This window comes from Narcine bancroftii, chromosome 2 (assembly GCF_036971445.1).
Source record: "Narcine bancroftii isolate sNarBan1 chromosome 2, sNarBan1.hap1, whole genome shotgun sequence".
Taxonomy (NCBI): domain Eukaryota; kingdom Metazoa; phylum Chordata; class Chondrichthyes; order Torpediniformes; family Narcinidae; genus Narcine; species Narcine bancroftii.
Window position 1 is genome coordinate 85,281,055 of NC_091470.1, and position 13,284 is coordinate 85,294,338.

General features: G+C 37.4%; 1 protein-coding gene across 2 annotated transcripts in view; it reads right to left on the reverse strand.

Moving 5' to 3' along the window:
• Positions 1-13,284, reverse strand: part of LOC138753853 (stAR-related lipid transfer protein 9-like) — a 299,188-nt gene that overhangs the window by 179,461 nt on the left and 106,443 nt on the right. For both annotated transcript variants that reach the window (XM_069917341.1, XM_069917340.1), the window contains exon 4: positions 4,417-4,533. In XM_069917341.1, coding sequence (XP_069773442.1) covers positions 4,417-4,533 — 117 coding nt within the window. The remainder of the gene's footprint in view (positions 1-4,416; positions 4,534-13,284) is intronic.

Sequence of the window (13,284 nt, forward strand, 5' to 3'; positions counted from 1 at the left end):
GTCCCAGTATAATTCTGGTCAATCTCCTCTGATCCCTTTCTAGTTTACTGACATCCTTCCAGGCACCCTCGCTAGGCACCCAGAATGCACACAATACTTCCAAGTTGGCCTCAGCAATATCTTGCACAGTTGCAATATCATGTCCCAGCTCCTGTTTTCAGTGCCCTGACTAATGTAGGCAAGTTTGCCAATGCTTTCTTCACTATTGGCCACTTTCATGGAACTACGTACCTCACACTTGGTCAAATTATACTCCTTCTGCCATTCCTTGGCCCACTTTCCAAGTTCACCCAGATCCTGCTTAATCCAAGATAACCTTCTTCATTCTCCTCTACATTACTAATTTTGGTGTCATCCACTAACTTATTAACTGAACTAAATATACTATCACACAAATAGTTAAGAGTTGACAAACAACAGTGGACTCAGCAGAGATTCCTGTGACACACCAATGGCCATAAGCTTCCAAACTAATTAATAACCCTCCACTACTACCCTCTGACTCCATCAAGGCAATTCTCTATGCAATTGGTTAGCTAACCCTGGGTCAATCTAACCTTCCAAGGACCTTGTCAAATGCCTTGCTTTAAAATATTTTTATTGAGTTTAACATACAAATCCTGCATACAAAGACTACTAATATAACAAATAACAGGTTATATCATATACATACCACTAGTTCATATAAATGTAATTCAAAAACCTATCCATATTTGTTTATTTAACATATTTCTTAAAAATAATTCTGGATAGAAACTAAGTAAACTACAATAGACAATCTGTTGGTCTAAACAAAGGGTAAATTCTGTCTGATTTAAATTATATGAACTAACACAACCATTATTTAACTCATGTTAAACATTAATCTTAAAAAAAAGAAACAAAAAACCTAAAACTAAATCTAATCTATCCCCTCCATCCAATCAAGGTTACCTTGTAGAAAAGGATATAAAGATATGGATCAAATAGCGACCTTCAGAAACTAAACAGAGAATCACTGGAGCATCCAAACTTCTTCAATCTTCCGATCATGATCATATTCTATGAATGGGCACATCTTTTCAAATTGAAACTTTCTATCGATAATGTTGTATCTAATTTTCTCCAAGATTAAATATAACATTACATAATGTAACCAATGTATATGAGTAGGTGAAGATTCATCTTTCCATTTCATTTAAATTGCTCATTGGCTATTAATATGATAAAAGCTAAAACTTTCTCCTGGGATACAGAAAAACTAAACAAAGCAATAAAAGGGCATGAATCTATTTTGATCTTTATCATTGATAAAGTTTGAAAAATGTTTTCCCAAAATTTTCCTAAATTGGGACACTCCCAAAACATATGACTCAATGAAGCTTCAAAAATTTTACATTTCTCACATAATGGATCAACATCTGCACAAAAACAAGATAATTTGAGTTTGGACCACCTTAAATTGTAATAAACAATGTCTGGCACAAAATGAGGAATCATGAATCAAACTAAGAGTAGAATAGCAGTCTTCATCTGAAAATGTTATATTCAGATCACGTTCCCAATCATTCTTAATTCCAGCCATTGAGGCTGATCTTAAATCCAATAAGTCATTATAAATTCATTATAAATATGATATTAATCCACATGAATTAACTTAAAATTAAAAATTAAAGCAAGAATATATGAATTTGAGGAAAATCAGATCGTTTAGACTGAACAAAATGCCAAATTTGTAAATATTTTAAAAAATGGTTAAATTTAGCTGACAATTGTTCAAAAAAGGCAAAACTATTTATAACTTTTGTTACCTAATGGCTTGCTAAAGTCTACATAAACAACATCTTCCAGCCTCATCAACCTTCTTGGGCACCAAGGAGTCACGTGATGGAGTAGTGGCCGGTCGGGGAACTCCAGCCCTCTCCAGAAAAGTTTAAAAAAAAACAGAGAAAACGCAAAGGCACAAACACGAAAATTAAAATAAAGTGAAAGTAAAGGTGGGAAGAAAATGGCAACGAAGAAAGAAAAGTCGAAAGCAACGGGAAGAAGAGAAGAAGAAAAAACATCGGAAGAAGAAGGTGAAGGCCTTACCTGTCCGAGGAGGCCCACTGTGGAGAGAGAAGCCCGCTCCCTCAGGTCAGTCGAAGTCCCGAGCTCGGGACTACAAAAATGGCTTGCGGAGCCAAGCAAAAGTGCGCAACCGCACATGCGCAAGGAGTCGCGCATGCGTGATGCGCAAGACAAAAAAAACACTGACGGGAGGGGGGACCAGCTGAGGAGTCGATCTCCACAGCTGAGAATGACAGCCACAGCACAACAACAAGAGGAAAACACAGAAAATAACGAGAACAAGAAAGAAGAGAGTAAAAGGAAATCAAAGAAACAACAGATGACCAACCTGGAGGAAGAAGAAGAGGAAGAACACAGAGAAATGGAAGAAGAAGGGAAGGGCAAGTACATGGATATATATTTTTTTAAAAGAATACATGGAATCAATAAAAGAATGGCAATCACAAGAATTTAGTGAAATAAAATGAAGAATAAAAAGTACAGAAGAAAAAATGAATAGATTAGAAATGGTCATGTCAGATATAGGAGAAAGAGTGGACAAGGTGGAAGAAGGAGAAACAGCCGTAGAAATGGAAGTAGATGATTTAAAAAAGAAATTAGAAGAATCTGATTAAAAAAAGTTAGAGACACAAGAGCTGTTAGCTCAGAAGATAGATATAATGGAAAATTATAATAGAAGAAACAATATAAAGATAGTGGGCCTTAAGAAAGATGAAGAAGGTAAGAATATGAGAGAATTTATAAAAGATTGGATCCCCAGGGTCCTAGGAAGACCAGAATTACAGGAAGAAATGGAAATAGAAAGGGCACATAGAACATTAGCCCCTAAACCACAACCACAACAAAAACCAAGATCCATTTTAGTAAAATTCCTAAGATATAGAACAAGAGAAAATATATTGGAGAAAGCAATGAAGAAAATAAGAAAAGATAAAAAGCCACTGGAATACAAAGGTCAAAAAATTTTTTTCTATCCAGATATAAGTTTTGAACTCCTGAAGAAGAGGAAGGAGTTTAATACAGCAAAAGCGATCCTATGGAAAAAAGGATATAAATTTATGCTAAAGTACCCAGCGGTACTTATAATAGTTATTCCAGGGCAGCAAAACAGACTATTCCCGGATCCGGAGGAAGCACGAAAATTTGCAGAACAACTACAAAACAGACAGAGAGATGAAGACATGTAACGAGAGCAAAAATGATCACGAACTATATGTATGTGTGTATATGGGTATATATATATATATATATATGTGTCTATGTATATATGTGCGTCTATGTATATATGTGTGTACATGTGTGTATGTGTATTTAAAAGAAAATATATAAAGTATAGATAAGAATTAATAAGGGAAAGTAAGGGAAGAGAGGAAGTAAGGAGGGAATTAAGAGAGTGACCTTTGTTATATATGAAGATTAAAATCTTTTCTGGGGGGGCTGGGTGGGGAAGAATAATGGTCACTGCGAAATCAGTTGACGTTTGCGAGTGATTTTGCAAATCCAAATGGAGAGGGGAGATGTGGTTGCCTGACAAGGGACAAAGGGCAACTCAGGAAGGGGAGGGGATAATGGGGTTAAAGGATTTTTAGATAGGAGAGTAATGGAAATATTTTATGTTTTAGAAATGTTGTCTTATAATGTGCTTAAGATGAGGAAACGGAAAGGAAAGATAAACAAAGTATAAGATGGTTATGTTGAATTATATGACTTTAAATATTAATGGAATACATAACCAAACCTTCTTGGGCACCTCTTCAAATAGTCAATCAAATCCATGAGGTACAATTTCCCAAGCATAAAGCTATGATTATTCCTAATCAGTCCTTGTCTTTCCAAATTGATGGAGAATCCCTGACTTTCCAAATGCATGTGGTGTAATTTTCAAAGTTTCTGGTTTCTTATTCAACATATGATATAAGAAACTGAATGGAGAATCTATCTATATTCACTACACACAAATTGGTGATGCATTTTGCTCATGGCAACTACAAAAAAACATTTCAATGCTTTGTGGTTGAATCATTTCAAGGAAATAGGTTTAATTCAAATCAAAGTGGCTCAGTATCAAAAGTATAATAGTGTTTATTCTCAGTTGCTCTTGGTCTAAAAGGAAAAACTCAAAATTAAGCATTCACTCCTGAAGATTGCATCTGGCAGTATTCCCATCTCTGACTCACAGCTGTGCAAAGTGGACATGCTATACACTAAGTGTCTTTTATAACTGTAATGAATTGATTAGTCATTGAGGAATAAAGGACATATGAATGAAACTAACGAGGTGACATAGAACTGCACTCAGGTTCTTTCTCATGCTAAGCTTAAGAATGATAGCAGAACAAATATAAAAAGCATGACGTGAATACTCACTGGTGTCCCCATCATAGTGTAGGTTTTTCCTGAGCCAGTTTGCCCATAGGCAAACAAACAGACGTTGTAACCTTCAATGGCTCCTGACAAGACTGAAGTGCCAAGATCCTGGTACACCTGCAGACAGACATGAACAGCATTACTGAACAATGAATTATGATTTCAATATAGGCTGAAATCACACAAGATATGAAGAATCAAAAGATTAAAAACTTCTAATATTTCAAGGTTCAATATAATTAGTTACATGATAGATTTAGTGTCAATACATTTGCAATTACTAACAGCAACAAATCCTTATCTTTTAATTAATTTTCTGTATATTAATATAGAAGAGCTTAGAAGTGTGTTTTATACACACACAAGCATGTCACAAGTTGTCAATGCTCCGGGAGCCTCAACAGTGCCTGTGTGTTTGGCACTTCACAATTAGTATTTTGACCATTCTAAATTCAGCAAACAGAAATGACAATGATTCCTTTTCAAGAACAGTCATTTTACCCTCTATCTTATGGGAGAAGGCTGCCAGAAATTGAAGTCTCTCAGTAGACAGTGATGTCTTGGAGGCAAACAGACCTGCAGTTTAGAGGAATGCAAACTCCAGAAAAGAGGCTGGGTGCCATGAAGCAAACATCTCCTCCAGGGATTGAGGATAAAATGGACGATGATATTCCTACTTTCAATGTTATTTTTGACTGCAGAGGGCTTCTCTTGCAGTATAATCAGGAGAGCAGGGCTCGATGAAAGGTTGAGTAGGTTTGAGAGGTCAAGAGAAGATTGGGAGGGAGGAGGGTAAAGAGTGGGAATATACCACAATATACATTGCATCTCAAAGCACCAACTCAGATCAGACATTTAAAAGGAAGTATCACTGCACATGTTGATTGGCTGCAGGTAGGAGCAGAAGTATGGGCCACTTGCCCTCATGACACATTCAGCTATGAATGACTTGGGTGAGGCTATAGTAGGAATATTAATTCCCTCAAAATGGACTCGTCTTCTCATGTTTCAAAAAATGTGCAGACTCCATTAAGTCAGATTTATAGGAAGGACTGTATCAGGTCAAGTTGTTATGAATTTTCTATTCAGTGGAACAGATGACCAAATTATGTTGCATATGTTTTTCCTGGAGGGAGATTTAAGATTTAAGTCCTCATTCAAAGTTTCCTCCTCTCCCAACACTAGAACTCAATCAAGATGGCTTCTATTGGGCATAAGATGTAGGATCTTAAACACAAACCTCCACATTTAAGATCAGTTTCTTTCCTGCTGTTATCAGATTTTTAAATTGCCTTTCATTGGTAAAAGACGATGCTCTTGCACCATTTTAACTGTAGCTTCCTCAATACCCTGACTTTGCAACCCAAATCCTCCACTCTGACTTGCTGTAATACTATACGCTAGACTTTTGTACTATTATTGCACTAGTTGCTATACTTAAGCATAGAAGTAAAACACAAAAGTCTGCAGACCCCGTGACTGAAGTAAAAACACAATGCTGGAGAAACTCATCAGGTCAAACAGTGTATTTTATGTAGCAGAAGATAAAGATACATAAAAAGTTTTCACTGCACATCGCTGCACATGAAAATAAAAACTTCAATTGAACTGCTGGACAAGAAGAACCTTGTATCACAATTCCTGATTGTCAGGAGGGTAGGTCTGATCTGACCATGACACCAGGCTTGGAATTATTCAAATCCCTATCTCTCAATGTTTCAGATTTTGTGCCTTAATTCAACTGCCTGGCCCTTGGCTGACCTCTATTGAAATAGTGTACCTCAAAACACAAGAATTGAACCATATTTCCATATGTAGCCCTGAAGCATTGCTCATCATGTTCAAAGCTGCAGAACAACATGAAGGGTAGAGAGGCAAGAAATGCTTATATAATTTTCAGTGTTCATCCACAAGGCAGCCAATCTCCATCAGGAGCTTGGCAAGGATGAAATCTTCCAGGTAAAAGTGCAATGGACAAGTTTAAAAAAAAAAAAAAAAATAGACTTTTTTTTTACACAGTAAATTATTTACAGAGGAAAACCATTCAGTCTCTTCCCACTCTTATTTTTGTATCCATACATTTCCATCACTGTACTTTGTCACATTCATTTCTATTTACACCATTGCCACCACTGTGGCTCCTTGTCATTATTCCCCCTCTGTTTGAGAGGGTTTCCCTCAATACTTGGTAACGGAAGGACTTTAGACTGTGGAAGGAAACATATATTAGATTTAGGAAGCAGGAAAAAGGAAGAGCTCATGAGAATTACATGGTTACCAGGAAGGAACTGAAGAATGTAGGAGAACTTGAAGGGGGGCATGAGAGGGCCTTGGCAATTATGATTCAGGAGGACTCCAAGGCGTTGTGTGCGTATGTAAAGAACCCAGAAGAATAACGAGAATGATACAGGAGGCAACATGTGCTTGGAGGCAGAGGAGGTTGGAGAGGTCTTAAATGAATACTTTGCTTCAGTATTCACCTGAGAAAATGACTTTGATCAGGGTAAGGTCAGAATAGGAGTGCTTGTGTGCTGGATGATGTTAAGATTAAGTAGTAGTATTGCATCTTTTAAAAAATATTAAGATTGATAAGGACCCAGGTTGCTTTGGGAAGGGAGGGAAGAGATAGCTGGGGCATTGGCTATGATCTATGAGTCCTCTTTGGCCACAGGGGAGGTTCCAAAGGATTGGAGAATAGCAAATGTGGTCTTCTTGTTGATAAAAGGTAATAGGAAGAATCCTGGGAATTAGAGACAAGTGAGTCTAAAATCAGTGGTGTGCAAACTATTGGAGAAGATTCTTAAGGACAGGATTTATAAGCAATTGGAGAAGTACAGTCTATTCAAGGATAGTCATCATGGCTTGTGAGAGGGGGGGATAATAAATACAGACTGTATATTACATGAATGTTTAAAAAAGATTCTCTGGTTTGTTTGAATTTACGAGTCTGAAAATTAAAATAAAATATTAAAAAAAGAACATCTCCAGATATCAGAAGTAAATCACGAAAATCTGTAAACACCATGGCTGAAACAAAAGCACAAAATGCTGGAGAAGATCAGTTGGTCAAACAGTGTCCTTTATGTAGCAAAGATAAAAATACATAACTGACGTTTTGGGTTTGAGCCCTTCATCAAGGTATGAGAGAAGGCCGGAAAGCATCTGAAGAAAAAATAAGAGGGGAGGAGTGGCAAAAGCAGGAGATGAAAGGTGGAGAGAGGCGGGAGGGGACAATGAGGGCAAGGAGGGATGGCTGGGTGGGTGAGGGGGAAGGGAGGGGAGAATTAAAAAGACTAAAAAGGGGAAGAGGAGAGAGAAAGCAAGTTTAGCAGAAGGCAGAGAAGTCAATGTTAAAGCCTTACAGCTGGAGGGTGACCAGATAAAAAAATAAGGTGGTGTTCCTCCAAAGTGTGGGTGGTCAGGGTGGGATAGTACACAAGGGCATAGTCATATATGTGAGCTTGGGAATGTGACTCAGAATTAAAATGGTTGGTTACTGGGAGGTCGCTGTTGTTGAGGACAGAGAGGAAGTGATCTCCCAATTTGCAATTGGTGTCTCCCATGTAGAGAAGGCAACAAAGGGAGGACTGGATGCATAAATAAGTTCTGTGGATCTATAAGTTAAGTGTTGCTTCATTTGAAAGGCCTGTTTGGGGCCCCAGACTGTGATGAGGGAGGAGTGTTGTATTCCTCCTACGGCCACAGTGGAAGGTACTGGGGACTGCTGGGGGGGGGTGGGGGAGGGAGAGTAGGTGGAGAGGGATGAGTGCAAGAGGGAATCACAAAGGTAGCAGTCCCTACAGAAGGCTGAGAGGGGAAGAGATGGAAAAATGTGTCTGGTGGTGGGATCCTGTAGTAAGTGCTGAAAATTTCAGTGGATAATGTGTTGGATGTGGAGGCTGGTGAGGTGGCAGGTGAAGATGAGGGTATTTGTTGCATCTGGGGGCAGAAGGGGCCAGGGCAGATGAGTGGGAAGTGGAGGAGATGTGGGTTGGGTTGATAGAGGTGGAGGGGAAGCCACGATTGTGGAAGAAGGCAGACATTTCGGAAGATCTGGACTGGAAGACCTCATCTTGGGAACAAATGCGGTGAAGATGGAGAAATTGAGAGAAAGGGAGGGAATCTTTTCTGGGGACAGGGTGTAAGGGTGGATAGTCAAGGTAGTTGTGGGTGTTAGAGGGTTTGTAGTATATGTTGGAAGAAATGAAGACAGAAAGATCCAGGAAGGGGAGAGTTGAAGGGTTGAAGTTGGCCGCGAAGTGGATGAGTTGACTTGATGCAGCTCCGATGTAGCTACCAAAATGTCGGAGGAAGAGTTGAGAGGGTTTATATATCACCATCATTTTCCTTGCTTTGTAATTTACTATCCATGTTTGTAATAAAACATTTTAACTATATCACAGTGTCTGTGATCAAATATTCAAGGCAACTACTCTCAGGTAACCTTAAACTAGCTCCCAGCTTCTCTTTTAAATATGTTTTCAATTGATTGCTCCACAAAGCCCACAAACAGGCAGGCATAGCTGGGACCCATGTAGGTTACCATAGCATCCTTTAATTTGGAGAAGGTGAGATCATCTCTTGCCTTTTCCAACCACCCTCTTACCTTTTTTGTTCAGACGCCTGCCAGCATTCTATCAAATCTTGATGAAGGGCTCAATCCCAAAATGTTGGTTATGTATTTTTACTTCCTCCACAATCTCCATCAGTACCAGAGCACCACAGGGCTGCGTTCTTAGCCTCCTGCTCTACTCACTTTATACCTACAACTATGTGCTTCAGTATGATAATAACACCATCTACAAATTTGCTAACAATACTATGGTAGTGGATGGTATAAAGTAAGGTGATGAGTCAGCATACAGGAGGGAGATTGAAAACTTGGCTGAATGCTGCACCAACAACAACCTTGCACTCAATGCCACTCACTGAATGTTGACTTCAGGAAGGGAAAGTTAGAGGTATAGAGTCTAGTGATCATTAGGGGATCAGAAGTGGAGAGGATAAGCAAATTTAAGTTCCTTTTTTAAATAATTTTTTATTTAACACTTCACTGTGAATCACGTCAGTAACAATATATAGATATTCAGTTTTAATATGAACAGAGACATTTTTGTTTTTTTCCTCTTCAAACACCCTCCATCCCCAAGAAAAAGAAATGAAACAGAAGAAAGATTGTGTCATCGGATACATTATACTACTTTCTTAATTGTAACTTGCCACATCAAGAGATGGGGGTCTGAAATTGGCAGTTTCTAATAAACTTTATGCATGGTTCTCAAATTTGTTCAAATAAAGCGTATTTGTCTCTTGGGTTGTAGGTATTTTTTTCTAATGGAATACACTTATTCATTTCTATGTACCATTGTTGTACTTTTAAGGGTGTTTCCATTTTCCATGTTATCATTATGCATTTTATTTGCTGCCACTAATGCAATCATATATTGTTTTTGAGCTCTGTCTAATTTTAGATCTAATTCTTTATCTTTTATATTGTTTAACAGGAAAAATTTTTTGAGTCTTTTGATACCTTATTTTTTGTAATTCTATTTATTACGTTTAAGTCCTCCCAAAAGTTTTTCACTTTTGTACATATCCAGATTTCATGTATTATTGTACCAATTTCTTGTTCACAACGGAAGCATTTGTCCAATAGTGTTGGATTCCATTCTTTTAATTTTTGAGGTGTAACATATAATCTAGAGAGCCAATTGTATTTATCATATGATACTGTGTGTTTATTGTATTAGTCATGGTACCTGCTCATAGTTCCTTCCATGTTTCATTCTTTATCCGTAAATTTACCGTAAATATTTGTGTATAATGTGACCCTCCCCCATTTTTGAGGGGAAAAAGATAATTTTTTTTACCCCCCATGTATAATACGACCCCCCTCCCCTCACTTGCCTGAGTTGTGCTGGCATATATCCACTTGCCTGCCCAGTCTCCTGAGTCACGCTCGCGTCTCTCTGCTCGACCCCCTGAGTCGCGCTCACGTCTCTCCGCTTGCCCGCCCAGCCTCCTGAGTCGCGCTCGCATCTCTCCGCTTGCTCGCCCTCCTGAGTCGTGCTCGCGTCTCTCCGCCCGCCCACCCGAATCGCGCTGCCGACTACCGCTCACCTGCCCACCCGAGTCGTGCTGCCGACTACCACTCTGCAGAAATTTAAAAAATTTTTTTACTCTCGTGCATAATGCGACCCCCTATTTTTGAGGGAAAAAAGGGGAAATATTTTTTGCATTATTAACGAATATTTATGGTAAGTCCTTTTCCCAACATTGTTTGGGTTTATATATCACCATCATTTTCCTTGCTTTGTAATTTACTATCCATGTTTGTAATAAAACATTTTAACTATATCACAGTGTCTGTGATCAAATATTCAAGGCAACTACTCTCAGGTAACCTTAAACTAGCTCCCAGCTTCTCTTTTAAATATGTTTTCAATTGATAATGTGAAAATATTGTACCATGTGATATCCCATATTTATCTTTTAACTATTCGAACATCATTAAATTATTTCCCAAAAAGCAATCTTTTATTCTTTTAATTCCTTTTCTTGCCCATTCCTTGAAGAATAAATTATCCACTGTAAAAGGAATTAATGAGTTTTGTGTTAGTAACATTTTTGGTATCTGATAATTTATCATCCTTCATTCTAGATGTATTCTCCTCCATATTTTTAATATATGATGTAGCATTGGTAGATTGTTATGTTGCACCAGTTTCTCATTCCACTTATAGAGAAAGCGTTCAGGAACAATGCCCTGATCCAACTAATGAATTTTTCTGGAAATTTAAATTTCTTTAATACTTTAAAAAGATAATTCCATTCAAACCTATCAAAGGCTTTCTCTGCATCAAGAGCTATTGCCACAGTTGGTGTTTTGTTTGTTTGTGCCATATCAATCAGATTAATAAATTTGCACACATTATCTTCCGTTCTGTTTTTAACAAATCCTGTCTGATCTAACTTCACTAATTTCGGCACACAATCCATTAATCTATTCGCTAATAGTTTTGCAATTAGTTTATAGCCTGAATTTAGTAGAGATCTTGGTCTATATGAAATAGGTGACAGTGGGTCCTTTCCTGTTTTTGGAATTACTAAGATTATTGCCATTTTGCAAGAGTCAGGCAGATTCTGGGTCTCTTCCACTTGTTTCATTACCTGTAAGATGGACAGAATTAGTAAATTATTGAATAACTTCTAAAATTCCAAGGGAAATCCATCCTTCCCTGGTGCTTTATTATTTGGTAATGTCATTAGTTTATCATATATTTCTGTGGTTGTCAGGGGTTTCGGTGATTTATTATGTTCTTCCAATTGTAATTGAGGTAATTCAATATTTGACAAGAGTTCATCTTTTTCGGTGCTCTTCCTTAGGATTTCGGTTTGATATAGTTTCTTATAAAATTTAATAAAATTATCATTGATCTCTTGTGGATTCTATGAAATCTGCTTAGTAATATGAATGATCTCTTTCTTTTGGATCTTGTTTTTTCAAATATCAATTATTTTCATATCTTGCACTGAACTTAATGTAAATTTGCCTGCTTTTGTGGTGTTCTTCCTGGTTTATCTATTGATGGGTCAAGGTTAAAATTAAAGTCTTCCCCTTTTAATATATGACCTTGCGTATCTGCTATCTTTAAAAAAATGTCCTGCATAAATTTCTGGTCATCTTCATTAGGTGCATAATGTTCAATGCACAAATTCAAAGATTCTGAATAAATCTGGCATACCATCATTACATATCTACCTGCCGAGTCTGTTATTACTTTCTCAATTTTAATTGGTAATTTTTTTATTAATTAGGATAGCTACTCACCTGGCTTTTGAATTGTACTATATGACCTACCCAGTCTCTCTTCAATTTGAGATGTTCTGCCTCTGTTAAGTGTTTCCTGTACAAATGCTATGTCTATTTTTTTCTTTTTTTAGTAGTCAGTCAGTTTTTCCTCAATTTTCTTGTGAATTCAATTAATATTAATTGGCATATATTTCAATGTATTCATCCTATCAACCCATTTTTACCTCTGTGCTACCTGTTCAACCCCTCCATCTCTCTTCCTCTAAAGCTACACTTTTGAATGTTCTTATTCTTTACTATATACACCGACACAATTAATAAGAAAATAGCAAAAAATATAAAAAGACTAAAGATTGCAGAAAAGAAAGCAAGAGAAAATCCCCCCCTTAATGAGTTGCCTTTGCTGCCTTGCAAGATAACCACAACTCCCTTTACTTCGTGGGTTGCACTCTATACTGCAATTGTCAGCAGATTTAGCAATAGACCGTTCCTCCCCTATCCCCAGCCCTCCCCCAGAGAAATCACATTATTCTAAAAAAATAAAACAAAGCTTTTAATATAATCTATTAACTTTCAAATCTATTTATATACATTAATTTTAACAGTCTTTTTGTTATTTTCCTTACTCTTCTTGTTGCTTATTTGCCAACTGTTCCACTTGTCCTGGATCCAAAAACAGTCTACTTTGTCCACCGGGAATGAAGGATGATTGTAACCTTAGTAAATTTTTTGTTAAGTTGGACTCCTTACGCTTCTTTAAAAGATGAAGCTTATGTCCAGGTAGAAGAATTTTTTTTCATTGTATTCCAATAATCTCTTGTTTTCTTTTACTCTTCTAACAGCCAGCTCCAATATTTTCTCCCTTGCAGTGTTTCGTAGTAGTTTTACCAGTATGGAACACGGTTTCTGCTGTGGTTGCGGTTTCAGTGCCAACGCCCTATGGGCTCTTTCAATTTCTCTTCTTGGAGTTCTTCTACTCCCAAAATCTGAGGAATCCATCATTTTAAAAATCCTTTAAATCTGTGCCTTCTTCATTTTCTTTCAGGCCCACTATT